The sequence below is a fragment of the Ceratotherium simum genome, chromosome 29 (assembly GCF_057802395.1).
Source record: "Ceratotherium simum simum isolate JZ-2026a chromosome 29, ASM5780239v1, whole genome shotgun sequence".
Classification (NCBI taxonomy): domain Eukaryota; kingdom Metazoa; phylum Chordata; class Mammalia; order Perissodactyla; family Rhinocerotidae; genus Ceratotherium; species Ceratotherium simum.
Window position 1 is genome coordinate 8,922,508 of NC_141928.1, and position 26,108 is coordinate 8,948,615.

General features: G+C 50.3%; 1 protein-coding gene across 1 annotated transcript in view; it reads left to right on the forward strand.

Annotated features, from left to right (window-relative positions):
- The first annotated feature begins 19,516 nt into the window (after positions 1-19,516).
- NIBAN2 (niban apoptosis regulator 2) overlaps positions 19,517-26,108 on the forward strand; it is a 52,243-nt gene continuing 45,651 nt past the window's right edge. Inside the window, exon 1 of the mRNA XM_087419050.1 lies at positions 19,517-19,670. Within this exon, the coding sequence (XP_087275176.1) occupies positions 19,616-19,670 (55 nt within the window). The 5' untranslated portion in view covers positions 19,517-19,615. The remainder of the gene's footprint in view (positions 19,671-26,108) is intronic.

Genomic DNA, 26,108 nt, shown 5'->3' on the forward strand with positions numbered 1-26,108 from the left:
GGATAATGGAATTTTGTGTATGTAGGAGAATGTCCTAAATCTTAGGAGATACATTTTTTGAAATGTAGTTAGGAGTGAAGTGTTTGATGTTTGCATTTCACCTTTCAAATAGTTGAGCAAAAAATTTTAAAATTTGTGTGTGTGTTCGATCTAGAGAAGCAGGGCCACTATGTGTGACATAGAATAAGGGATTGGTAATAGGGACTAGACCTTTTGCCGTTGTGGGAGCTGGTGGAGCCGACTGTGCAAGGCCTCTACACCTGCCGGTAGTTGGAAAGGAGAGATGGACGTGATGTGGGGGAAAGCAAGGACAAACTGGAGCCCACTTCTGTCTCTCACCCTCTCCAACCTGGATGATGCAGGTGACCTGCAGGAGAACTGGTGTCCTCTGCCTCAGAGCTGCCCACAAACCTGGCCCAGAACTCAGAGAAACTGCAGGAGGAGACCTACCAGGAACCAGAGAAGCTATAGGTCCAGGCGCTGCCCCAAAACCAACAAGGCAAGTTAGCAGATCAGCAACAACCACGTGCCAGCTACTGCAGAGCCTGAGGCCTTCCACCAAGTGCAAAGCACAAAAAATGACTGCGCCTTCCAAATCTTGAGCAAGTTTATTTTGTGGCCAACCCAACTCAAGAGAATTTTAGGAAAGAGAATTTTAGGAAACTTAGTTCCAGCTAAACTAAGTTGATGCAATACGAAGTAGAGATGAGTGTGTGTGTGTGTGTGTGTATGTGAGAACAGGAGAGTACAAGTTTGACAAAATGTTAACAATTGGGGAATCTAGGTGGAGAGTGCTCAACTTTTCTGTAGATATGAAATTTTTAATAAAAAGTTACAGGTGGGAAAGGCACCAGGCCCCAATGGTTTTACAGCTAAGTTTTATCTAGCCTTTAAAGATCAGACTATTCCTATGTTATACAAACTATTCTAGATCATAGGAAAATACAGAAAGTTCCAAATGCATTTTACTAACATTATCTTAGTACCAAAACATAATTTTTTTTTTTCAAGAAGGAAAACTAGGGGCTGGCCCGGTAGCATAGTGGTTAAGTTCACATGCTCCACTTCAGCGGCCTGGGGTTCGCAGGTTCGGATCCTGGGCATGGACCTACACTGCTCATCAAACCATGCTGTGGCGGTGTCCCACATACAAAGTAGAGGAAGATTGGCACAGATGTCAGCTCAGGGACAATCTTCCTCACCAAAAAAAAAAAAAGAGGAAAACTGGGGCTGGCCCCATGGCCTAGTGGTTAAGTTTGGCGCACTCCACTTTGGTGTCTTGGGGTTCGCGGGTTTGGATCCTGGGCACAGACCTACACCATTTTCAACCATGCTGTGGCGGCAACCCACATACAAAATAGAAGATTGGCATAGATGTTAGCTCAGGGCAAATCTTCCTCAAGCAAAAAGAAGAAGATTGGCAACAGATGTTAGCTCAGGTTGAATCTTCCTCAGCAAAAAAAATATATATAGAAAAATAAATAAAACATGAGTAAAAAAGGAAAACTGTATACCATTTTCACTTTTGGGTCCCCTCCCTCACTCCCAGGAATAAGAGATTTCATCACTAGGGACACAGTCAACTTAATTCATTTCATAAACAAATTAAAGAAGATAACACATGAATAACTTTTTAACCAGAAAAAACATTATTTAAGTATTGAGTGAGCACCTGTACCTGTATATAATGCTATATACATTAGGGAGGCTATAATGGTTTCTACAGGGGAGCTTCTGCCCTTCCGAAACTCACACGTTTCTTGTAATTGAGTGTTTAAGGAATCAGAGGGTGATGTAAGAGAAACCACAATTGGATGCTAAATTGAAAGCAGTTACGTTCCAAATGGTGTGGCATGAAGAGTGAGGGTAAATGAGAACTCAGGGCTGAAATATTTGAGCTAGAAATGAAATTTGAGCTCCTTGCCCTTTACAGAGAGGAACACTGAGGCCCAGCCAGAGAGGGGAAGGGACTTATCCAAGATCACAGAATGCCCATCCAGCCAGGTCAGCATCTACTTTAAGCAGTTCCACAGATCAAGCAAAGGCCCAGTGGAGACTATTTTCCCAAACCAGGCTGACCCCACCACCCATAGGTGGACGGAGGGACAGCAGGACCCTGAGAGCCAGGACTAGGGTGATGGGATCAGTATCTTTCCTTTTGCCCCTGGCTCCAATGTGGCTTGGCACAGCACTGTGACGAATCCTGGTTTTGTTTAAAATTTTTATATTTCGTTCATGGAATTTTTGGCATTAATTTTGATTTTTAAAAAATATTACACTAAACTATTATTTATCTTGATTACCAAGGTTTTTGGCATCCCCATTAAATTTTGCACCCTAGGCTAGTACCTCACTTGCCTCCCATTCCTATCACTTTATACTCCTAAAATATGGATCTTCATCCCTATCTTCATTTCCCCCACCCTAAACCCAGCACTAGCATCTCATCAGAGGACCTCACCTCTTCCGTAAGACCACAGGCAAGAACATCCTCTCTTCCTTCCTGCCTCCCTCCCTCCCTCCCTTCCTTCCTTTCTTCCTCTTCTATGCCAGGTGCTGCATTAAGTAGACAAGGGATGTCTCTGCCCTTAGGCAGTCGTCAAATAAGGAGGCATCTAGAAAATGCAGTAAAGTGTTACAAGAGCTTTAAATGGCCAAGAGAAGAAAGATTGCATCTGGGATCATGGGAGGAAAAGAGTTTGGATGGGTTCTGCCCTAGTTCCCGTCCATACCTGCTGTCTCATCTATGTCTGGACCACAAGTAATAAGTTATCAAGCACTTTCTATGTGCACAGCAATATTCTACAAGCGTTAGCACATTGGATCAATGGACACCCTTGTAATAGAGGCACCACTTTTACTTCCATGTGCAAATGAGGAAACTGAGGCTCAGAGATGTAAAGTCATTTACTCAAAGTCCCACAGCTGGTAGGTGGCAGAGCAATGATTCAGTCTGAGGTCTGCCTGACTCGAAGCCCATTCTTGTCATCGTTAGGCCATATTTGCTCATTTGGAGAAATATTCCTGCATGCCTACTATGTGACAGAACCTGTTTTAGGTGCCAGGGATACAGCAGTGAAGAAAATGGTGAGAAATTCCTGCCCGCATGCAGCATTCATTCTGGTGAGGAGGACTAAAGCAGGGTAATGTGGTGGAGAATCTGGTTGGTCAGCTTCCTTCTGAAGTGGGGGCATTTGAGATGAGACCTGATGCTAAGGAATCTACCATCTGGGTATCTGGGAGAAAAGTGTTCCAGACAGAGGGAACAGGGAGTGCAAAGGCCCTGGGGTAGGAGTAAGCTGTCACATTTATGGAACAGACAGATTGGTGTCACTGGAACACAGTGAACATGGAAGAAGGAGGGAGGCAATGAAGTCACGTAGGGCTTAGTAGGACATGAGAAGGAGCTTGGATTTTATTCCAGGAGCAATGGAAAGCCGTGGGAGGGATTTAAGCAGGAAGGTGATGGGATGTGACTCATGTTTTTAAAAGATCACTCTAATCTATGGTTTGTCAACCTATTGATATTTTGGGCCACATGATTCTTTGTTGTGGGGAGGCTGTCCGGTGCATTGTACAATGTTTATCAGCATCCCTGGCCTCTCCCACTAGATGCCGGTAGCACACTCCCAGTTGTGACAACCCAAGTGTCGCCAGACATTGTCAATTGTCCCCTGGAGGGCAAAAGTCGCTCCCAGTTGAGAATGACTGCTGTAGTCATAAAAGCAAAGAAGGGCTGTGGAAATGTTCCCAATTGAAAGAGCCTGCAGGGGCGTGACACTTAAGTGCAACACCTGATCTGACACTAGATCCGGTTCTGGAGAGTAAGGAATGCAGCTCGAGGTGCTATTGGGTCCACTGATAAAATAAGAATGGGAATGGTAGATAAAATAAGAGTACTGAATCAGTATTAATTCTGCCTAAGTTGATAACTGTACTGTAGTTATGTAAGAGAAAATTCCTAGGCTTAGGAAATACACACTGGAATGTTTAGGGGTAAAGAATCATCATGTATAAAGTCTATCCTCAAACGATTCAGAAAAATTGTATGCATACAAACATATGCATATGCACATATTATATATAGAACATATATTAACATAGAACATATGTTATAATTATACATGGTAGTTATATATAATAGTTATAATTATATATAACATATATAATATATATAACATATATATAACCCCATGCTATGTGTGTTTATCTATATATTCTTATGGTATGTATGTACATGTGTGTATAGAGAGAGAGAGATATATATTTCCATGATATTAAATAGTTTAATCTGAGTAAAGGGTACAAGTGTGCTCTTTGTACTATTTTTATCCTTGCAACTTTTCCATAAGTTTGAAATTATTCCCAAATAAAAAGTTAAAGAATTGCTCTACTCTCATCCATTACCAGTGGACCGTCAATTGGTCCAACCACTTTGGAAACTCTTCGGCTGTATCTACTAAACCTCTGCTGACCCTGTGACCTGGCAGTTCCACTTCTGGGCACGTTCCTAATAGAAACGGTGTGTATGTCAACCGAAAGACTTGTACCAGAAGGTACATGGCAGTTTGTTCTTAATAGCCCCAAACCGGAAACAATCCAAATGTTCCTCAACAGTAGAATGGATAAATGAAGGGAAGCCCATTAACACAATGGAGTACTGCTCAACAACGAAAAGAACAATGTTAATTACACACACCACCTCGGATAAATCTCAAAGATACAATGCTGAGTGTAATAAGCGAGACACACAAGTGGGCACATTATATGGTAGCTCCGTTTCTTTGCGGTTAAGCAACAGGCAAACTGCTCTGTGGTGGTAGAGATTAGGATATGGTTACGTTTGGGGAGAGGGGTAACCAGGTGAGTTTCTGGGGCTGGAAATGTTCTGTATCTTGATCTGGGTGGGTGTTACACCGGTGGTTATGTATATAAAAATGTATCAAGATGTGCACCTAAGATTTGTGCAATTTACTGTATATAACTTTTACTTAAATAATAGTAAAAGATCATCCTAGCTTCTGTGTAGAGACTAGAGTAGTGGTCCAGACAGACAGCCGAGAAACCAGTTGGGAGGCTGGGGCAAAGACGGGGGAGAGAGAGGAGGGAGGATCAGTCTGGGGAGCCTTTTGCGCAGCCCTGGAGGTGTCGGATTTCTCTCCACAGCCGTGTCCTGGCCACCACCAGGGGGCAGTGGGTTCCTTCCTGAGCCGCGAGGCAGCCTGAATCCTGGAGCAGGAGCATCAGTCCCTGGGGCAGCTGTGGGAGCACAGTGCCTGGGTGGCCTCAGAGCCGTCAGGACACTGTGTTCCCTGCAGAGGAATCTTGTAGGATGGGGAGGGAAGGAAATTAAATCCTAAAACCCTGGAATCTGAAAATCGTGACTTCAGTCCTTCCACGGTTCCCCTTATGATTAGGATGGAGCCAAGCTCCTTAAGATGGTCACAAGGTCTTGCTGCGGCACCGTCCCCCTCGCCTGCCTCCACTCAACCCCGGCCCCCTCTCAGGGAAGAGATGGGCTGCGTGCGAGTGCACCCCCTTGCATGCATGCTGTTTCTGCAACCTGACCCGTTCTCCTCTGGGCATCCCACACATCCCTTAGGGATCACTTCCTCCAGGACCCTTTCCTGACCCAAAATGGAGGTCAGGCCTGGCCCCTCTACTTCTCCCATTATATCCCTTTCTCCCTAAATTATATTAGTCAATCTACCTGTCTGACTCCTCAACTTATCTGTGGCTCTGAAAGGCAGGGCAGGGTGTGGCAGGGCTCCAAGAATATTTGTTGAATGAATGAAAAAACAAATGAATGAGTGAGTAAATCTAAGATTCTAAGAGGATAGCATCTCAGTTAATCCACCTAGGGTTTTGAAGTCAAAGAGACCTGGGTTCAAGTATGGGCACTGCCACTTAGGAGCTGTGTGACCTTGGCAACTGTCTTAACCTCTCTGGGCCCCAGTCTCCTCATCCAGTTATTAAAGTTTTGTACAGATTCAGTGATGTGACGCATGTTAGTCCTTTAGCCTAAGATCTGCACATTGTATATGCTCAATAAAAACAAGAAGATTTTTTTTGTGGTTAAAAAATGTAAATGTGAGGGCCGGCCCCGTGGCTTAGCGGTTAAGTGTGCTCCGCTGCTGGCGGCCCAGGTTTGGATCCCGGGCGCGCACTGACACACCGTTTCTCTGGCTATGCTGAGGCCACATCCCACATACAGCAACTAGAAGGATGTGCAACTATGACATACAACTATCTACTGGGGCTTTGGGGGAAAAAAAAAAAGGAGGAGGATTGGCAATAGACATTAGCTGAGAGCTGGTCTTCCTCAGCAAAAAGAGGAGGATTAGCATGGATGTTGGCTCAGGGCTGATCTTCCTCACAAAAAAAAAAAAAAAAGTAGCAAGTGTACTAATGAGCGTTAAAAAAAAAAATGTAAATGTGTGTGTGTGTTCACAATTATGTCTGTTTGTGTAGGCTATAAAATAAACTATTAGCTAATGCCAGGGAGTAGAATTGGGAGAATAAGGTAAAATTTTTCATTTTGTACTTTATATACTTCTGTGGCTGAATGTCTTACATTAAGCATGTTTTACTTTCATAATAACAAAAGTTTAAATGAAAAATAAAATCCAGTAAGTGTATGAAAGAATGCTCAACATCATTAGTGATTAGTCACAAGGGAAATGCAAAACAAAACCACCATGAGATACCACTGCTCACCACCAGAGAGGCTAAAATTAAAAGGCTTAACAATATCAAATGTTGGCAAGAATGTGGAGCAACTGGAACTCTCATACACTGTTGGTGGGGGTGTAAACTGGTACAGCCCTTTTGAAAAAATGTTTGACAGTTTCTGGTAATAAGCATACTTCCCCTATGAACCAGAAATTCCACTCCTAGCTATGACCTAGGCACCATGAGAAATGGAAATATGTGTCCACAAAAAGACTTGTACACAAATGTTCATAGCATCTTTATTTATAATATCCCAAAACTGGAAGCAACAGGAGAATGGATAAATACTTGGTGCTATGTCTATACAGTAGAATACCACATAGCAATAAAAGGAATGAACTACTGGCAACAACATGGATTAATCTCGGAAACATAATGTTGCGCAAAAGAAGCCAGACACAAAAGAAAACGTATTGCACTGTTGTTCAATGCCATTTATATGAAGTTCGAGGACAAACAAAATTGATTTATGGTGATAAAAGTCAAAATAGTGGTTTATTTTGGGGGAACGTGGCCTGGCACAAGAGAACTTTCTGGGGTACTATAAATGTTTCATCTCTTGATCTGGGTGATGGTTACACACATGCATACATAGATAAAAATTCATCAAACTATGCACCAATGTTCACAGCAGCTATATTTGTAATAGCTCAAAACTGGAAACAACTCAAATGTCCCTCAGTAGGTGACTGGATGAAGAAACTGGTACATCCATACAGTGTAATATAAGCCAGCAATAAAAAGGAATGAACTGTTGAGCCACCCTGATGGCCTAGCAGTTAAAGTTTGTCACATTCTGCTTCGGCAGCCTGGGTTTAGTTCCTGGGCGCGGCACCACATCACTCATCGGTCAGGAGCCATGCTGTGGTGGCAGCTCACATAGAAGAACTAGAAGGACTTACAACTAGAATATACACTAGGTACTGGGGCTTAGGGAAGGAAAAAAAGAGAGAAGAAGATTGGCAACAGATTTTTAGCTCAGAGTGAATCTTTTCCAGCCACAAAAAAAAAAAGGAATGAACTGTTACGATACACAACGCCACGGATGAATCTCAAAACGATGATACTGAGTTAAGTTAAAAAAAAAAAGTCAGGAGCCAGCCCCATGGCCTGGTGGTTAAGTTCTGTGTGCTCCACTTCGGCGACCCAGGTTTGGTTCCTGGGTGTGGACCTACACCACAGCAAGCCACATACAAAACAGAGGAAGACTGGCAACAGATGTTAGCTCAAGGCAAATCTTCCTCAGCAAAATAAATAAATAAATAGTGTTTAAAAAAAAAAGTCAGACAAAAAAGACTAACATTGTATGATTCCATTTATGTAAAATTCTAGAAAATGCAAACTAATCTACAGTGATGGAAATCAGATCAGTGGTTGCCTGGGATGCGTGGCGGGTGGGAGAGGGAGGGAGAAATTACAAAGGGCCACAGGAAGCTTTTGGGGGTGATGGGTATGTTTCTTATCTTTACTGTGGTGATGGTTTACAGATGTATTCATATGTCCCAGATCATCAAATTGTACACTTTAAACATGTGCAGTTTATTATATGTCAATTATACTTCAATAAAGCCATAAACACTTTAAAAAACTCACTGAGAATTGTGCATTTGATATATGTAAATTAGGCTGCAACAAATAAAATAAAAAGAAAAGGAAGAAATTGTATGCCTGACCCTGTTTCCCAGAGTGGCACTTCCAGCTCCGTCCAGGTCCCACAAGATCCTTCTTTCTCACCTGGAGCACCCCCAAGAATTTCTACAAATCAGTGCCCTGCAGCTCAGCTGGTGCACCTGGGACACACAGCTTCTTTACAGCAAATCCGTTCCATCCCTCATGGCACAACTCGAACACAACCTCCTCCACCAGGAAACCCTCCTGCCTCCTGCCACACCTTCCCAGCTCAGGGCTGCCAGGGCCCTTGGCTCAACCCTCTATCATGGCACCTGCCACTGTCCAACTTGCATCATCAGAATTAGAGTCCAGTGTAGACCCGCCCGTCTTCCACACTAGGCACTGACAATATCGTAAGAACAGCTATCATTTGATGAGTGTGCCAGGCCCTGGGCCAAGTGCTGAACATGGTTGATTTCATTGCCTCCCTATAGCAACTAGGATGATAAGGATTATTAGCTCCATTTTATAAAACCTGAGGCCAGGATAGCGAGAGCCAATTGAAGCCGGTTCTCAAGGCCATTGGAGGGTCGAAGAACATGCAAACTCCACTCCTGCTCCCCTCGAGGGCAGCCAGGGGCTTTCCTGGTGACAGAGGGAAGGATGTGGCATCTTTGGAGTTCTTCAAAGTTCCAGGACAGTCCTTTATAGGGAGAAAGGCAGGATCCTTCAGGTAAGAGGAATGACCTTGAAGTTTTCCAGAGCAGGAAATACTTGGAGAAAGTAGGCAGCATGGGTAGAGAACAGACTCCAGGACTTTCCTTGGGTCTTTTATTCTTATTACTAAACTGCCCCTCGTTTGCAGACATGGCCCTTGGTGTAGGGGTGGAGAGGGAAGACTTCCGGTTAATGGGCTCGGATACCTTGGGTCTGCCTGGCTTTGCCCGTGGCTAGTTGGAGAGCACTGAAAACATCTGTGTGTCGGTTTCTCCATCTGTCCAATGGCCCGAGCTTCATCCTACCAGCGGGGCCTGGGGCTTTGGAGGCAAGGATGGAAAACTGGCTTCCAGACTTCCCAAGCTTATAACTGACTTTGCCTCTTGGAGCTTGTGTTTCCTTATCTGCAAAATGGGAATAATAGGGCCGGCCCCGTGGCTTAGCGGTTAAGTGCGCGCGCTCTGCTGCTGGTGGCCCGGGTTCGGTTCCCGGGTGCACACCGACTCACCGCTTGTCCAGCCATGCTGAGGCCACATCCCAGATACAGCAACTAGAAGGATGTGCAGCTATGACATACAACTATCTACTGGGGCTTTGGGGGAAAAAAATAAAATAAATAAAAATTAAAATTAAAAAAAAAAATAGTGCCTTTAAAAAAAAAAAATGGGAATAATAATACTGCAGACCTCGTGGGACTGTCACAAAGATAACAAGTCCAAAGGCTTGGCCCCGTGCCGGACACGCAGGGGCCACTCGGTATCATACTCATGTCATTGCCATCATTATTCCTAGGTGACAAACACGAACATCGGAAGCAGGCCCTAGCTAGGGAAGGTTCAAGGCTAGTGAGATAATGTATGTTAAAACCGCTGCGAACACTGGGCGGGACTTCTACAGTCAGCATGATCCTCTCCACAATGTCACTGGGCAGCGGAGGGGTTTGGGGGTGGGGGCAGAGTTTTGTCCCTGGGTAGGACTGGCCGTCTTGCAGAATGCTTAGCATCCCTGGCTTTTGTGCACTAAGCGCCAGTGCGCCTCCCCCCCGCCCCCCATAGACACCAGACACAGTGATAACTAAAAACACCCCCATGCAAACATTTCCAAATGCCCCCTGGGAGGTGGTACCACCCCTGCAGCTGCCTCCTCACCCAGGGCTCCCTGCACAAATCTGCAATCCAACCCTCCGCAAGGGTGTCCGCTGGACTGGGTGACAGGGACTGAACCCAGCTCGCGATGCACTTGCCAAGCCAGCTGGGGCCCTGGCGTGAGACCACCCCAGCCTGTTGTCATTGGCTTTGCTAATTCTCACCGAGGTGCCATATGGGGTAGGACAGCCCAGTTCTCGAGAGCTCCCTGCTCCTGGGTCCCCAACCAGTCCTTAGTCACACAGTGGCCAGTGCCCACCCCAAAGCCCAGCTCTGGAGTCTCCCCACCACGTCTCTCTCCTTCTCCCCTACCCACCTTCCTCTTGGGCCTTCTGTCTGTTCCTCCTCATGCAATGGCTTCTGTCCTCCAGGCTGTGCCCCCCAGGAGGGTGGGAACCACGTCTCAGTCACTGCCTGGCATACACAGCCACTCAGAACCCAGGATTATTCTCATTCTATCCAGAAGGCCTGGAGGACAGAAATCAGTAAGACTTGAGGGAGAGAGGAAGGAGGGCCAGGCTGGGGTGGAGGTGGCCCCACCCCGAGCAGCCCGGCCCAGCCTCACCGCAAGATTAGTCACTCGGACGGCTGGGTAGGCCCGACCAGCACTGCTCTCCTGGCCAAGTTGTGAGTCACCAGCTGGTGAGGGGCAGCTGCGGCCCAGCAGGAAACCAAACCTGACTTGGAAGGGGCGGGCGGGGGTTGATGAAGCCTGAAACCTTCCTGGCTGGCCCTGGAGGAACTGGGAGTGGCTGTCAACACTGGCTCAGTGACAAATGTCTCTCTAGGACTTGCCAGGGAGTCGGTAACCAAACCGGGCCAGGCTTGTGGTCCCTGCTCCTGGGGGGGCTCTCACTCGGAGGGAGGAGTGAGATGGGAGGCAAGACTTGTGTGGAAGTCAGCACGACACAAGAGGTTCTTGACAAGGGACATGTGACAGGCACATGGCAAGTGCCAGGGGAACTGCTGGCTGCTACAATCATTTCATCAGGGCAATTTGTCACCACGTATCAAAAGCCTCAAAAGGAGGTTTATATCGGCCATTCCACTTCTAGAAATTGCTTCTTGGAAAATAATGAAGAAAATAAGTGTCCAGGGGCTGGCCCCATGGCTTAGCCGTTAAGTGGGTGCGCTCCACTGCTGGCGGCCCGGGTTCGGATCCCGGGTGCGCACCGACACACCGCTTGTCCAGCCATGCTGAGGCGGCATCCCACATACAGCAACTAGAAGGATGTGCAACTATGACATACAACTATCTACTGGGGCTTTGGGGAGAAAAAGGGAAATAAAGGAGGAAGATTGGCAATAGATGTTAGCTCAGAGCTGGTCTTCCTCAGCAAAAAGAGGAGGATTGGCATGGATGTTAGCTCAGGGCTGATCTTCCTCACAAAAAACAAAAAAGAAAAGAAAAGAAGTGTCCAGTCATAGGTATGTAGTTTATCAGAGCCAAACAATGGAATATTAGGCAGCCATTAAAAATTAGTAGAATTGGGCCAGCCCTGGTGGCCTAGTGGTTAAGTTCAGCATGCTCTGCTTTGGTGACCTGGGTTTGGTTCCTGGGCACAGACCTACACCACTCGTCTGTGAGTGGCCATGCTGTGGTGGCGGCTCACATAAAAGGAAAAAAGAGGAAGACTGGCAACGGATGTTAGCTCAGGGTGAATCTTCCTCACCAAAAAAAAAAAAAGAAAAATGAGTAGAATTAAAAGATCATTAGCACAGAAAGATGTTCATATTATATTGCTAAGTGAAAAACAAAAATGGATGAGTAAATAGTGGGCATAGCAGAGAATTCCCTTTCGTGTTTGAGAACCAGATGAACACATGAGGTTGGGTCTGGAAGGGTGGTGGTGTGTATATGGTGTGCTGTGGCTCTGAAGCAGGCAGAGCTGTGTCTGGGTCTGATCTTCACCTCGTCCTTGCTGTGTGACCTTAAATGGGTCACTTAACCTCACTGAGCCTCAGTTTTCTCTCCTATGAGTGCCACCCAAAAGGGCCTCTTTCACAGAGCTGTGGTGAAGATTCAGTGAGCAGAGAGTGTAAAGCCCAGACCTGAGTACAGCATAAGCCTGCAATGAATGGGGTCTTTGGTTGTTTTTATCAACCTCTTGTTATTATTTCTCACTCCCTCCCTATTTGCTGGCACTTCAACACCCACCTTGTCTGACTTTGGTGCTGTTGGGCCCAACATGGAATCATGACCTGGAGAGGTGGTGAGCACCCCCTTCCTGGAGGTATGCAAGCAGAGGCTCAGCGTGGCACAGATGCTGTAGAATGGACTTCTCTATCAAATGGGGGGTGAAGTGGGTGTGGCCACTGCAGGCATGAGCATATGCAGGTCTATGAACAAGCCCAGGGACCAGGAGGGTGGCCCCTGTCACATTCCCCTCCAGTGCCCAGGACAGTATTCTGCACATTGCTGATGCTCACCCAACCTCCCATTACATCTGATGCTAGGGATGTCATGTTGAAGAGGACAGTCCTTGTCATCAGGGAGGAAGACATTTAAACAAATAACTGCAGTCGAAATAAAATAATTATGAATGAGCTGATTGTGGTGAAGGAAGAGTGCAGGGCGAGGGGGGAGGAGGGGCAGGGAGGACCTCTCTGATGAAGGGTCATTTTAGCTGAGGTCTGAAGGATGAAGGATGCTTGGTGGGGCAAAATGGGGAAAGGGAATCAGTGTGTGTCAGCCCTGACGCAGGACGGAGCACGGCTCGTTTGAGGATGTGAAAGTGCCCGTGTGGCTAGAGAAGAGTGAGGGAAGAGGGACAAAGGAGAGGCTGGAAGGAGCAGGAGCCTTAAATGCCATGTTTAGGGTCTGGGTCTGATTTTATCTTGAGGACAGTGGGAGCCACCAAAGGATTGAAGCAGGGGAATGACGTGGTCACGTGTTTTAGAACAAGCCAGCTGGCTTCCCAGTGAGGAACAAATGGGAGGCTGGAGGCAAGGAGGCCAGTAAACGGCTGGGCAGTCAACTAGGATGGCAGTCACGGCCTGGACTTGGATGTGGCAGCCACCAAGGAGCAAGAAGGGAGGTTAGCAACCAGAGGCCAGGTGACAGATGGAACAGGCTGTGAGCTGCGGCTCCTTCCACCACCCTACAGTTCATAAGGTGGGGAGGTCCGGGCAGGGTGCCAGGGTCCTTTCCGCACCACAGGCCATGCCAACCAGGTAAACAGCGGTGGACACATGATAGTCCTTAAAAACAAAATCCTGATTCATTCACACTCCCTGCTGTTTACCTGAGGAGTTTGTTTTTTTCCTCCTGGGCTATTTCAGGTCTGACAGGTTTGTGGGGAGAGCAGAGCTGGGGCTCAGAGCCGACTGGGAGGGAGAGGGACCGATGGGGCAAGGAAAAGCCCCTCCCTCTTCCTCCAAGACCTGGAAGGGTCCCAGCCTGAGCCCCTACTGCATATTCCCGGGGCAAATCCCTTCCCTTCTCCAAACCTCTGTCCAAGCTCTGGCTCTGACCTTCTGGATCCTCCCTTTCAAAGGAGAGTATTATTACTCTTCACCTTGGGGTCCTTGTTTCTAAGTGTGCTTTAGGGTGGGGTGAGGTAGGGTGGGGCCACACTGCAGGGAGACAGCTCGGCAGAAGCCACTTCCTGACAAAGGACTGATGAATCAGCGGCTGTAGGTGGCATTCTCTGTCCGGAAGGGGGCAGGCCCAGCAGGTGGGCAGGGAGAAACTTCCTTTTCTGCTCCAGATCTGGACCATTCCTATCCTTTGTCCACAAGCCTGGTATCTTCCACCAGCCTCCGGCCCTGGGCCAAGGAAAAGGTGTGGGAGAGCCTGGTGGATAGAGATGGCACCCAGAGCCCTAGACAAAGAGCCAAGACCCCCTCCTCTTGCCTTGCAGAACTGAGAAATTCCTTTTTTTTTTTTTTTTAAAGATTTTATTTATTCATTTTTTTCCCCCCAAAGCCCCAGTAGACAGTTGTATGTCATAGGTTCACATCCTTCTAGTTGCTGTACGTGGGACTCGGCCTCGCGTTGGACGGAGAAGTGGTGCCTTGGGGCGTGCCCGGGATCCGAACCCGGGCCGCCAGCATCAGAGCACGTGCACTTAACCACTAAGCCACGGAGCCTGCCCGTGAGAAATTCTTCCTATAGAAAGAGCTCTTAAAAATCAATAAGAGAGCCAGCCCTGACGGCCTGGTGGTTAAAGTTTGGCGCTCACCGCTTCGGCGGCCCAGGTTTGTTTCCTGGTCTCAGAACCACACCACCTGTCTGTCAGTAGCCATGCTGTGGCGGCGGCTCACATAGAAGAACTAGAACAACTTACAACTAGGATATATAACTATGCACAGGGGCTTTGGAGAGGAGAAAAAAAAAAAGAAGAAGATTGGCAACAGATGTTAGCTCAGGGTGAATCTTTCCCTGCAAAAGTAAATAAATAAATAAATAAGAAACAAAAGAAACAAGTCAATAAGAAAAAAGATAGACATTCCTATAGAAAAGCAGGCAGAAGAGATGAATTAAAAAACCCTCACAACTAGCCGTTCAATGTATGAAAAGATGCTTTCATTTACTCAAAACTAAAAAGTGAACATGAAAACAGCCTCAAGTAAGGCCGTGTAAGGGGAGAGGTTCCTAACCTTTTAGAGTTGAGAAATCGTCCTGATGTCGAACTTCTTGGAATCTTTTCTTCTTCCTCATGTAGTGCTGATGACTATATTCATTTTTCTTTCCTTTGAAATATGTCATTCTTCCCCCACCCAAAGATCATAACTGGCCTGATTTATTTATTTATTTTCTTTAAAGATTTTATTTATTTTATTTTTCCCCCCAAAGCCCCAGTGGATAGTTGTGTGTCGTAGCTGCACATCCTTCTAGTTGCTGTATGTGGGACTCGGCCTCAGGATGAACGGAGAAGTGGTGCCTCGATGCACACCCGGGATCTGAACCCGGGCCACCAGCATCGCAGCGCGCGCACTTAACCACCAAGCCACAGGGCCGGCCCTGGCCTGATTTATTAACATAAAGTAGTGGAGAGCTGAGAACTTTTAAAGAACTTTACAATCTTCCCAGAATGAAGTTCAAAAACGCTATGTTCTGGACGCTCAAGGAGCCTCCCGTTTGGTCCCACCCATGCACGGCAGGGGCCCCTCTCTCCTCTTCCCTGCAGGAGTCTGGGAATAGCCATTTGGCCCTGGGGCTCATAAGGCCTCGACTCCCTTGCCTTTGCTCACACTCACACCTCTACCAGGCATGCCCTCTCCACGCCTACCTATCCAGCATTTAAATAAGGATTGCTATCTGCATACAACAGAATGTCATCTTGTAAAAATCCTCATAGCTGGTGAGTCTTCCAACAAAGTAGTTGTGAGGACTGTACCAGATGGGCAGGGAATGCCTTTGGCATGATACCTGGCATTTGGCACATGCTGCATCAATGGTAGCTATTCCTAATCTTTATGGAGTAGGCTTCTTCTTGCCAATCAGGTCTCCAAGTGTCACCTCCTCAGAGAGGCCTTCCTGGACCGCCTTCCTAAGTGGCAACCCCACACCTGTCATCCTATCCCTTTTATTATCTTAACATTTATCACTCTCTGAGGCCATCTTATTTATTTATTGTCGTTCTCCCTCCAGCATGAGGGCCCCTCTGCAAGGCTGGGGATCTCGACTGTTGTCTATACTGATGTATCTCCAACTCCTACAACAGTGCCTGACACATAGCGGCTGCTCCATGTATTCCTTTTTCATTTTTAAATCAACTTCATTGTGCCGGCCCCGTGGCTTAGCGGTTAAGTGCGCGCGCTCCGCTGCTGGCGGCCCGGGTTTGGATTCCGGGCGCGCACCGACGCACCGCTCCTCTGGCCATGCTGAGGCCGCGTCCCACATACAGCAACTAGAAGGATGTGCAGCTAGGACATACAACTATCTACTGGGGCTTTGGGGGGGAAAAAATATATCAACTTCATTGAAATATAATTTCCATACAATAAAACGCATCCATTTTGGGGGCTGCCCTGCGGCGTAGCGGTTAAGTGCGTGTGCTCCGCTGCTGGCGGCTCAGTTTCGGATCCCGGGCGCGCACCAAGGCACCACTTGTCAGGACATGCTGTGATGGCATCCCATATAAAGTGAAGGAAGATAGGCACAGATGTTAGCCCAGGGCCAGTCTCCCTCGGCAAAAACAGGAGGATTGGCACGGATGTTAGCTCAGGGCTGATCTTCCTCACAAAAAAAAAAAAAAAGCATCTATTTTAAGTTGTATGGTTTGATATGTTTCACAAATACGGACTCCTGTGTAACCATCACCCCAGTCAAGGCATAGACCATTTCCATCCTCCCTAAAAGTTCCCTCTCTGATTTTTTTGCAGTCAATTTCCCTCCACTCTCCCCCTTGTTGTTAATGCCGTTGATTCGATTCCGACTCCTAGTGACCCTGTGGACAGCAGGGAACCCTGCCCGGTCTTTTTGCACCATCCTCTCCTCTTCCGGGCTGTGTCAGACAATACTCCACTGCTATTCACAGGACTTTTGTGGCCAATTTTTTCAGAAGTGGGTGGCCTGGTCCTTCTTCCTAGTCTGTCTTAGTCTGGAAGCTCCGCTGCAACCTGTCCACCATGGGTGACCCTGCTGGTATTTGAAATACCACTGGCATAGCTTTCAGCATCACAGCCACACGCAGCCACCACAGTGTGACAACCGACAGGTGGTTCCTTGACTGGGAAACGAACCCAGGCCATGGAGGTGAGAGTGCCCGCTGAATCTTAACCGCTAGACCACCAGGGCAGGCTACCCCGCCCTTAGATAATACAATTTTTTGGTGTCTGAACTGAATGAATCTTTTTTTTTTTTTTTTGTGAGGAGATCAGCCCTGTGCTAACATCTGCCAATCCTCCTCTTTTTTTGCTGAGGAAGACTGGCCCTGGGCTAACATCTGTGCCCATCTTCCTCTACTTTATATGGGATGCCGCCACAGCATGGCTCGCCAAGCGGTGTGTCGGTGCGCTCCCGAGATCTGAACCGGGGAACCCAGGGCCGCCGCAGCAGAGTGCATGCACTTAACCGCTTGCGCCACCGGGCCGGCCCCCTGAATGAATCTTGAATTGGAAGAGACTGGTCCCGAGGTCTGGGGGAAGCTATTCACACCCGTGTACAGCACCCTATAGTTTACAATGCGTTTCCACTTTCACGATCTCATTTGCCTCTCACATATGATGCTCAGAGAGGGTAGGTGACATGTGACTGAGAGTCTCCAAAGCCCAGAAAGAGGGTCCCTGGGCTAGGGGCCTGGCACGCTGGGAAGTTTGTGGGTGCTCCAGGCTCACAGGCCTGGGTGCACTGTGAAGGCTGGCAAAAGGCTGCTTGTGGCCCCACCTCTACGCTAACCGGTCAGGCCTCCAGCCTGGCTGAGGAGATGTCCTGGGGTGTCCAGATGCCAGCTAGCTCCAGCTATCCACTCCCAGGGCAGAGCAGGCCTTTCCAGTGCCTATAGCTTGAGTCATGGGAAAAATGAAATGAGCTAGCAGCATCACTTGCTTCTGGCTGTGCAAAGAGAACAGGACACTGGGTGTCAGGAGACTTGGCCTCTGACTGGGTTCTGCCTCTGCCTTGCTGTGTTACCTTGGCAAGTCACTTTCCCTCTCTGGGCCTCAGTTTCCATCTCTGTAAAAGGAAACTAGTAATCCCTGCCAGCTTGACTTCAACTCTGATGACTCTGCTGCATGAGTGCATCCTGCTCTTCAAAGCCTGTGTTGTCCCCACTCCCTGGAATGCTCTTCTCTAGTATCTGCTGTCAAAACTCTGGTTTTTCAACTTGTAGTTCTGGTATTACTCCCTCTGTGATTTTCCTCAAAACAGAATATTCTGCTCCTTCCTCAAGCTTCTATATGATCTTGAGGGCAGGGACTATGATGAATAATAGAATGAGGGTTCTGTTTGTTGACATGACCAATCCTGTGCCAGGTACTATACTAGTCACTTTGTTATCTCATTTAATCCTCACAACGAAGCGTCATTATTCTCATTTGACAGATGAGGAAACTGAGGTTTTCAACTGCCACTTGTCCTGGGTCACAGAGCGGGTAGTACAAGCTGGGCATCCTCTCTTTTTACCCCCCAGCATCTTGCAGAGGGCCTAGCAAGCAGAAGGTGTATATCACCTGTTTGCTGAAGGTAAGCCACTGAATGCATGAATGAGTGCTGGTATCACATTAATCAACTTCAAACCTACCTTCTGTGGTGTTGACAGGACTGAAGTACCTGTGCTCAGTAATGTGAACTTTTATTATCATCATTTCCTGGCTATGTCAGTTATAGTAAGAACTGTTCAATTACAGGGTGGTACATGCAGAGAAGTGGTGAGTACTCAGTCACCAGGGTAAGCAAGCAGAAACTGGATGACCCTTGGGATGCAGTACAGGAGATCTGGGCGTCAGCAGCCAAGGAAGGCCTCTGCCACATCCGTCCATGATTTGGGGATCCCAGCTGTTAACCTGACTGTCTTTTCTACCAGCGTGGGAGGCCCGCGTGTAGGACTGAAACACACTCCTCCCTACCTGTGACCCACTCATGCCGAGTCCCACAGGCTGGGTACCCATAGTCCATGCCAGTGCATGGGTTTTGAATCTGAGTCTTTTACAAGCTATAGAATGTTACTATTTTTTCCATTCCTGACTTGCCCTGTCCCACAAGCCACCTGCCCAGTGAAATACCCATATGCTAAGCCTGAGGAATGTCTGCCTGGCACTGGAACTGGGGGTGCCTTTGGGCCTGAGCCCTCCCTGACACCTCCCCTTTCCCTGCACTATTGCGCAAGACAGGCGGGCACACCTCTGGGGCAGGTGGAATCAAGGCCAGGGAACTTCCAGAGAGCGGGCAGCGGCGGGTGGGACTGGGGGCTGGGGGCAGGGGTCGGGAGCAGTGGGGCGCGAACGCTGAGCTCCCGCAAGTCGGTCTAGGCGACCCCTATCGGTCCCCCACGACCTCCTCGGCGTGATTCTCTTCCCGCGCGGGTAGGGGAGGGGTGGCACCCGGGCTCGAGTCCCCCAGGGCACCCCAGCTCTTTCTTCGTTTCGGCCCGGGTCCGCGCGCCTCTCTGCGCGTTCCTCTTCGCTCTCCCTCTCGCGGACCTCCTCTTTGTCTCTGTCTTGCGGGCGGTCCCCGCGTCCCCGGCCCCTGCCCCGCCCGCCCGCGGCCGAGGAGGGGGCGGGCCCGGCGCCGGGGGCGGGGCGGGGCGGGGAGGGGCCGCCGGGCAGCGGGTTGGGGCGCCGGGCGGAGGCGGCCCGGGGACTGACGCGGCCGGAGCCGGAGCCGAGCGGAGTGGAGGCCGCAACCAGGGCGGCGGGAGCGGCGGGAGCGGGGCGGGCGGGGCTCCATGGCGCCAGCGGCGTCCGCTTGAGCGGCGCGGGCAGCGGCGGGCGGCGGCCGGATCGGGCCACGGCGCTTCCTCGCCATGGGGGACGTGCTGTCCACGCACCTGGACGACGCCCGGCGCCAGCACATCGCAGGTGAGTGCCGCGCGGCGCAGCGCGCGCCTGGGGTCCGACGGGGGGCCCCCGGGCCACGCCCCCGCCTCGGCCCGCCGTCCTCGCCCGGGCTGGGGTCTCCGGAGAGTCAGGCCCCGGGCAGGGTGGGAGTGCCTGGGGACCAAGTCCTGCCTCCGAGCTTGTTCCCTCCACGTCTGGGCGCCCCTTCCCACCCCCTTCTGAGCCTGCCCTTCCCCCTCCCAAGGGGCCTCGAAACCCCGCTCCTCTATCCGAACCCACTCGGAGCCGGTTCCTTCGGATCCCCCAACATACTGCCGCGATTGAGCTGTGGGAGCGGTCGTAACCCCCCCCTCCCCGCCCACTTCGGGTATCACCGCCCGGAAGCATTCCAGGCCCACTCAGCCAGCGTGTCCTGACCTTCCTCCCTCACTGTCCCGGTCCTCCGCTCGCTCTGGCCCCGGACCCCGTACACGTGGCCCAGGCTTCCAGGGACGGGCCCGTCAACGCCTGGGACTGAGCCTGGGGCGTGGCACCAGGGATAAATGGGGTGCACAGGAGGGTGGGTTGGAATCCTTGTCCTTTGGCTCAGGCTCAGCAGGGTGCTCCTGGCTGCCATGTCCAGGGGGCTGGGCAAGGCCGGAGCCCAGCCTCCTCAGCCCCCTCCTTCAGTCAACCCTGCGCCCAGCCTGTCACTGCACAGCGGCCACTTCTCAGAAGGACAGCTGCCCCCCAGGCTTCCCGGGGAAGCTGGGGACTGCAGCAGGGTCCTGCGCGTCCCTCCTCCCCCAGCCCTGGAGAATGGAGAGAGAGAGAGAGAATATCAGGCTGCCTGGGAGACTCAGTCCTGTGGCTCACCTCTCCCACTCTGGGTGAGGCTGCCTGGGTGGAATCCCAGCATCTGTTTCCCAGCACTGAGATCTTGGGCAAGTCTCCTAATGCCCTGGCATCCCGGTTTTCTCTTCTTTGAAGTGGGTGAATGATTTCTTCCTTATTAATGAGTTGTTGAGAGACTTAAGTGACTTAATTCATGTAAGTTGCTTAGCACAGGGCCTGGCATAGACGAGGCACCAATGCCCGGGGTGTAGGTCGATGTGTGGGGACGGCCTGTGGAAAGATGAGATTGTTCCTGTTGGCTGAATTGGCCTCTCCCTGTCCAGTGGGCCCAGAGCACTGTGTCCACCTACACTTATCTTGATGTGTCCTGCAGTCCTGGAGAATTTCAGCAGCTGTGTTCTGTCTGTACGTACCCCTTGAGAAAAAGGACCAGGTGTCCCTTAACCCTCTGTCCCCAGGGCCCCTCCCCGGCTGGACACAAAGAAGGTACTGGGGAAGGCTTGTCCGGGGACTGTGGTCCTGGGCCCTCGGCCTGAGCTTCCCTTTTGAGCCAGTCCTGGGGCTGGGCCCCCGGGGTGAGGATGAGGTAGAAATGAGTCAGACCCTCTCCAGCTTCAGACCAGCAGGGGACTAAGTCCGGGAAAAGCCTCCTTGTAGGACAGGCCTGGAGGAGAAAGGCTGGGGCGGAGTCTTCCTTCCCCTCCCTGTCGGTGGCAGCCTCTTGGGGCTCTGTAACAGTCCATCCATTCACGACCTCCTGTGGGGGCCCCTCACCGGGCCTGGGTGGGGTGTGCTTCGCCTTCTTTGCTGGGGTTTTTCCTTCCCCCACACCCAGCTCTGGCTCTCTCCCTCTTCCCACCTCCTGGGCTGAGAAGTGCCAGCGTCCCGCCCCCCTTCCCCTGGCCATTTTACAGGGGAGGAGACTGAGACCACAAAAGGTGAAGTGTCCTCTTTTGCACAGGGTTGGGTTTGTTTTGTGGATACCAGGCTGGGTGGAAGAGGGTTGTGTCCACTCAGAGCCTGCTGGCTTCTCTCTTCTCAACACTTCAGTGCTATTAATAGGCCTCTTCAAATGCCTCAAATTCCTGGTCCAGGCTCACCTGAGGGGGCTCCTGAAATGTGGGGGTGGGAGTTTGGAAGGAGGCGAAGCTTCCAGCCCCCTCCCAAGGAGGCAAGCCGCCTTAGAAATCTCTGCTGGAGGGGAATAAGGGTGTGTCTGCCACCTCCACTGCTCCCTGCACCTTCCTCACCCCACCCAAGGAGCAGTGAGCACTTCCATGCCAGACAATTAAAATTCCAGAGCCCTTCCTACCTGGGGCCTGGTTCTCCACCCGGGAGACCTGGAACATCGCTTCCCACAGTGCCCTGAGCTCCATGGCCTGTCGGGGTTCTGTGGCTTGGCCGGTGTCTCCCGCAGCTTTGCGCCTGCCCTGAGCAGGTGAGCAGGTGAATGCCAGCCTGCAAGTCCTGGCAGAGGTCAGGCGCGCTCCTGCCCACGGTCCTGTTTTGCTGCCACGGCGCCTTTCATCCTGGGATTTCAAAGCCCCTGGCAAGCAGGGGCTTGTTCTCACAACAGCGGCCCCGTGGGGCTGGTGGCAGGATGATTCCCTCCTGCTTTCATGAGGGAGCCTGCGTGGAGGAAAGAGCCCTGGCCTGGGAGCCACGAGGCCTGGGTAACCTCAGGTTAACTTACTCACTCTGTCTTGGTCTCAGTTTCCCTAGCTGTGAGCTGAAGAGGGTGTGCTACCTGATGGCTAAAGTCCGTTCTGGCTCTGAGGGGCCAAGGGTCCCCAATTTTTCCCACAAATCTCCAGCTCAGAGTCCCAACATTGACTCCACATTATGTTAGCTGGCATGACCTTGGGCCAGCATTGTAATCTCAATTTTCGTATCTGTAAAATGGGAATAATAGTAGCTCCCTGCTGGCTCTGTTGCAAGGATGTAATGATAATGCAGGCAAGAGACTCAGCCCAGTGCTTGGGGCAAAGTGAGTGCTCAGCCAACAGTTGCTCTGATTATTGAGAATTGTCATTTACTCTCTGCTGTTGATTCTCTAGTGGGTGGGGAGAGGGGTCAGGTGTTAGAGTTTGAAGGGGGCAGTTGTGGCTGTGGTTTAGGTCCTGTTTCTCTGAGGTTTGTCCAGTCCCTGGGGTCATGGTGGATGCTGGTTCCCTGCCTGCAAGAATCCACCTGGGATTTTAGAAACCCTGATGACTGTTCCTTCTGTGTTGGCAAATGTATGAGATGGATGTGGGCTATCTGGAGCGGGTCCAGAGGGCAGTGATGGGGGACCCATATGCCTAGCAAGGAACTAGGATGTGGAGAGGTGGAGGGTTAGACCAACCTACACGTTCCACCTGGCGCAGAGGATGGGACTAGAACGTGAGAGTGGAAGCGTCTGGATGGAGCATGTCAGTGATGTATGAGGGGTTCTTTGCGTATGTTTTGAGCCATGTAAACCAAGGTGAAGCAAGTGAGGGAGTGAGCTCATGGTTACTCAAGGTATGTAAGTAGGGGTTGGATGTTGTGGTCTTGAGGAAACCTGGCACTGCCCGGCGGGGGGGGGGCCCTTCTGCCTTTAGGACAACCTTCAAGGACTCAGCCTTTGCTCTGGAAATTCTATTGCCCAGCGTGTAATTCTGGGGGCCTTCTCCCACACCTATGCCCTAAGGTTCATTACCTGAGAGGGCAGGTGAGGGAGTTTGCCAGCACCTCCCTTCTCGCGGGCTCACCTTTCCCCTTGCTAATTCTTTTTTAAAGAGCAGCTTTATTGAGACATAATTCACCTGCCGGACAATTCACCCACTTGAAGTGTACAATTCAATGGTTTTTTTGTATATTCACAGAGTTGTACAACCATTGCCACAATTACTTTTTTTTTAATTTTTTATTTATTTATTTTTTTCCCCCAAAGCCCCAGTAGATAGTTGTATGTCATAGCTGCACATCCTTCTAGTTGCTGTACGTGGGACGCGGCCTCAGCATGGCCAGAGAAGCAATGCGTCGGTGCGCACCCGGGATCCGAACCCGGGCTGCCAGCAGTGGAGCGCGTGCACTTAACTGCTAGGCCACGGGGCCGGCCCCCACAATTACTTTTAGAACATTTTTATCACCCCGAAAGAAATCTCTACCCATAAGTAGTCACTTCCGTTTCTCCCCAGTCCTTCCCAACTTGAGGCAACCACTGCTCATGGGTTTTTTTTGGTGAGGAAGATTGGCCCTGAGCTAACATCTGTGCCAATCTTCCTCTATTTTTTGTATGTGGGACACCGCCACAGCATGGCTTGCTGAGTGGTGTGTAGGTCTGCACCTGGGATCTGAACCCACGAACCCTGGGCCGCCGAAGCGGAGTGCACGAACTTAACCACTACGCCTGGTGGCCCACCTGCTCGTGTTGTCTGATTGCAAAAGTAATGCACGCACGAACAATTCAGGAGTGTAAAGTTAAAAAAATGAGAGTTCCCTCCATCTTCCCTCCCTTGATCCCACTGCCCAGAAGAAGTCACTGGTGTGTCACTGGTTCCAAACATACATCCCTGTGTACACACGCATGTGGCTCTGTTTATAAAAAGAGGTCCGATGATATGTTTCTGTGGTTCGACTTTTTTCACTCAGTGTATTGTGATCATCTTTCTGTGTCAGAACACCAGGCTGCCTCCTCCTCCTTTTGAGAGTTTCTCTCTGTGCGTGGTGCGGGTTATTTACCCAGGCCCTTGTGAACGGACATTCGGGTTGTTTCCATTGCTAGTATTCACGGTGCTGCCCGAACCTGCTTGCACATGTCCCGCCCCAGGTTCTGTATCGGAGGCCTCAGAACAGAACTCTCAGGTCATGTTTTGATGTGTTGATGAATAACCTCTGAAAAGGCTGAAAACATTTGACCCTTCCTTCTGTCAGTGCGTGGTACCTTGCTCCTGAGTATTATCTCCCTTTTGATAATCAGACATGAGAAAAATGATATCTTGTTTATTTATGGAGCAAAACAAATAATGCCTTTTTCCAAATAGATTTTAAAAACCTACCTCTCCACATTTGGGACAGGGCTGTAGGCCCCGGGAGTGAAGGGAGGAGGTGTCTGCCTTCCGCCACCCCCACCCCAGTACTGGGCTTCCTAGTTGCTGCCCTGGGCTTTGCAGAGAGACCAGGCCGGCCGGAAGCGGTGCCCGGCCCCGCCCGGGCTGCTGCCCTTAGCCAAGGTCTGGGTCAGCCCCTGGGGTGAAGCGTCTGGGGATTCTGCTCTTCTCTTGTGTCTGTCTTACATAACGTGCTTTTGTTGGCGTTGACCCTGCCCTCCCCCCGCCATCCAGCCTCACTCTCTTCCTTTCCCACTGCCCTCGACTGCTTGGAGCTGCTGTCCGCCTCACCCCTCCATGCTTCCCTCTTCACCCCTCCGTGCTTCTCCCCTCACCCCTCTGTGCTTCCCACACACACTGCCAGAGAGACCTTTCTAAACCCAAACTGGGCCGTGGCCTTCCCTTCCTGCCTCCTGAGGAATGGAGTGTAGAGACAAGAGTAGGAATCACTCACCGCCATCCTACGTCCACTGTATTCTTCAGTGGCATTTCCGTTCAGTGTTTATTGTTATACATGCTAAGACCATGACTCAATTTGTGCCTTGCTTCTTTCACTAAACGGTTTATAATAAACATTTCTCCCAGGTCATTAGAACCTTCCTGGAAGCATTTCCAAACGCTGCATCTTGTTCCAACAAAGGCCATCCGTACAGACCTTTTCTGAGCCTTCCTCCTAATGCTGGACATTGCCATGCTCCACTGTGACTGGACAGTGGATTTCAGGGGCAAACTGGGGTTCTGTGTTTGTTTCCTCTCCCGCTCTGGTCAGTTTCCCTGCTGGAGACAGACCCATCCTCTTGCTCTGTTCTCCCCCAGCCTGCTTCCACCAACCTGGGCATTTTGAGGGAGGCTCCTTCCTGGGAGCCCCCGACACCTCTGAGCACCTTTTGAGGGGCGGAGTGGGCTCGAAGGGGCTGCCTGTGAGCTGAGGACATGGACTGATGACCTCGGCCTCTGGGTGTATGATCGACTGCTTTCCTAGCCTGTGGCCTGCAGGGACTCCATTGATATGTCTCCTGCCTGAGGATGGTGGCTGATGGAGTAGAGAGGGCCTGGATCAGGATCTGAACAATACCTGTAAGATTAGTCATCCTTTAACTGAGCAGTTACTCTGTGCCAGGCCTTCTTTTGCCTGTAATACCTCATTGAATCCTCACCCTCCGTGCCTCTTCCCCACCTTTTACAGGTGGGGGCAGAGCAAGTCAGTGGCAGGTCCAGACTGGGGAGTCCGAGGCCTTAGCTGTAAAAACCATGCTCCACTAGACAGTTCCTGGTGCCTAGATTGGGCAGGGGGACAACATGGAAAAGGCACCAAAGAGAGGCAGGTGGTGGAGGGAGGGGACCTGAGGAGGAAGGGAGCTGAGTGGGAACAGAGCTGCGGGTGTCAGAGGCTCCCATAGGTTGCACAAATCTGTCCCTCCCGTCATTACTCAGTCTGACACTCAAGTCTCTCTCTGGCCAGTTCTGCCCTCCTTCCCACCGGCGCCCCGTCCTCCTCCGCAAGCAGAGCTCGTGACTCACTTCACCCTGGGTCTCCTCGCAGTATCGCCCT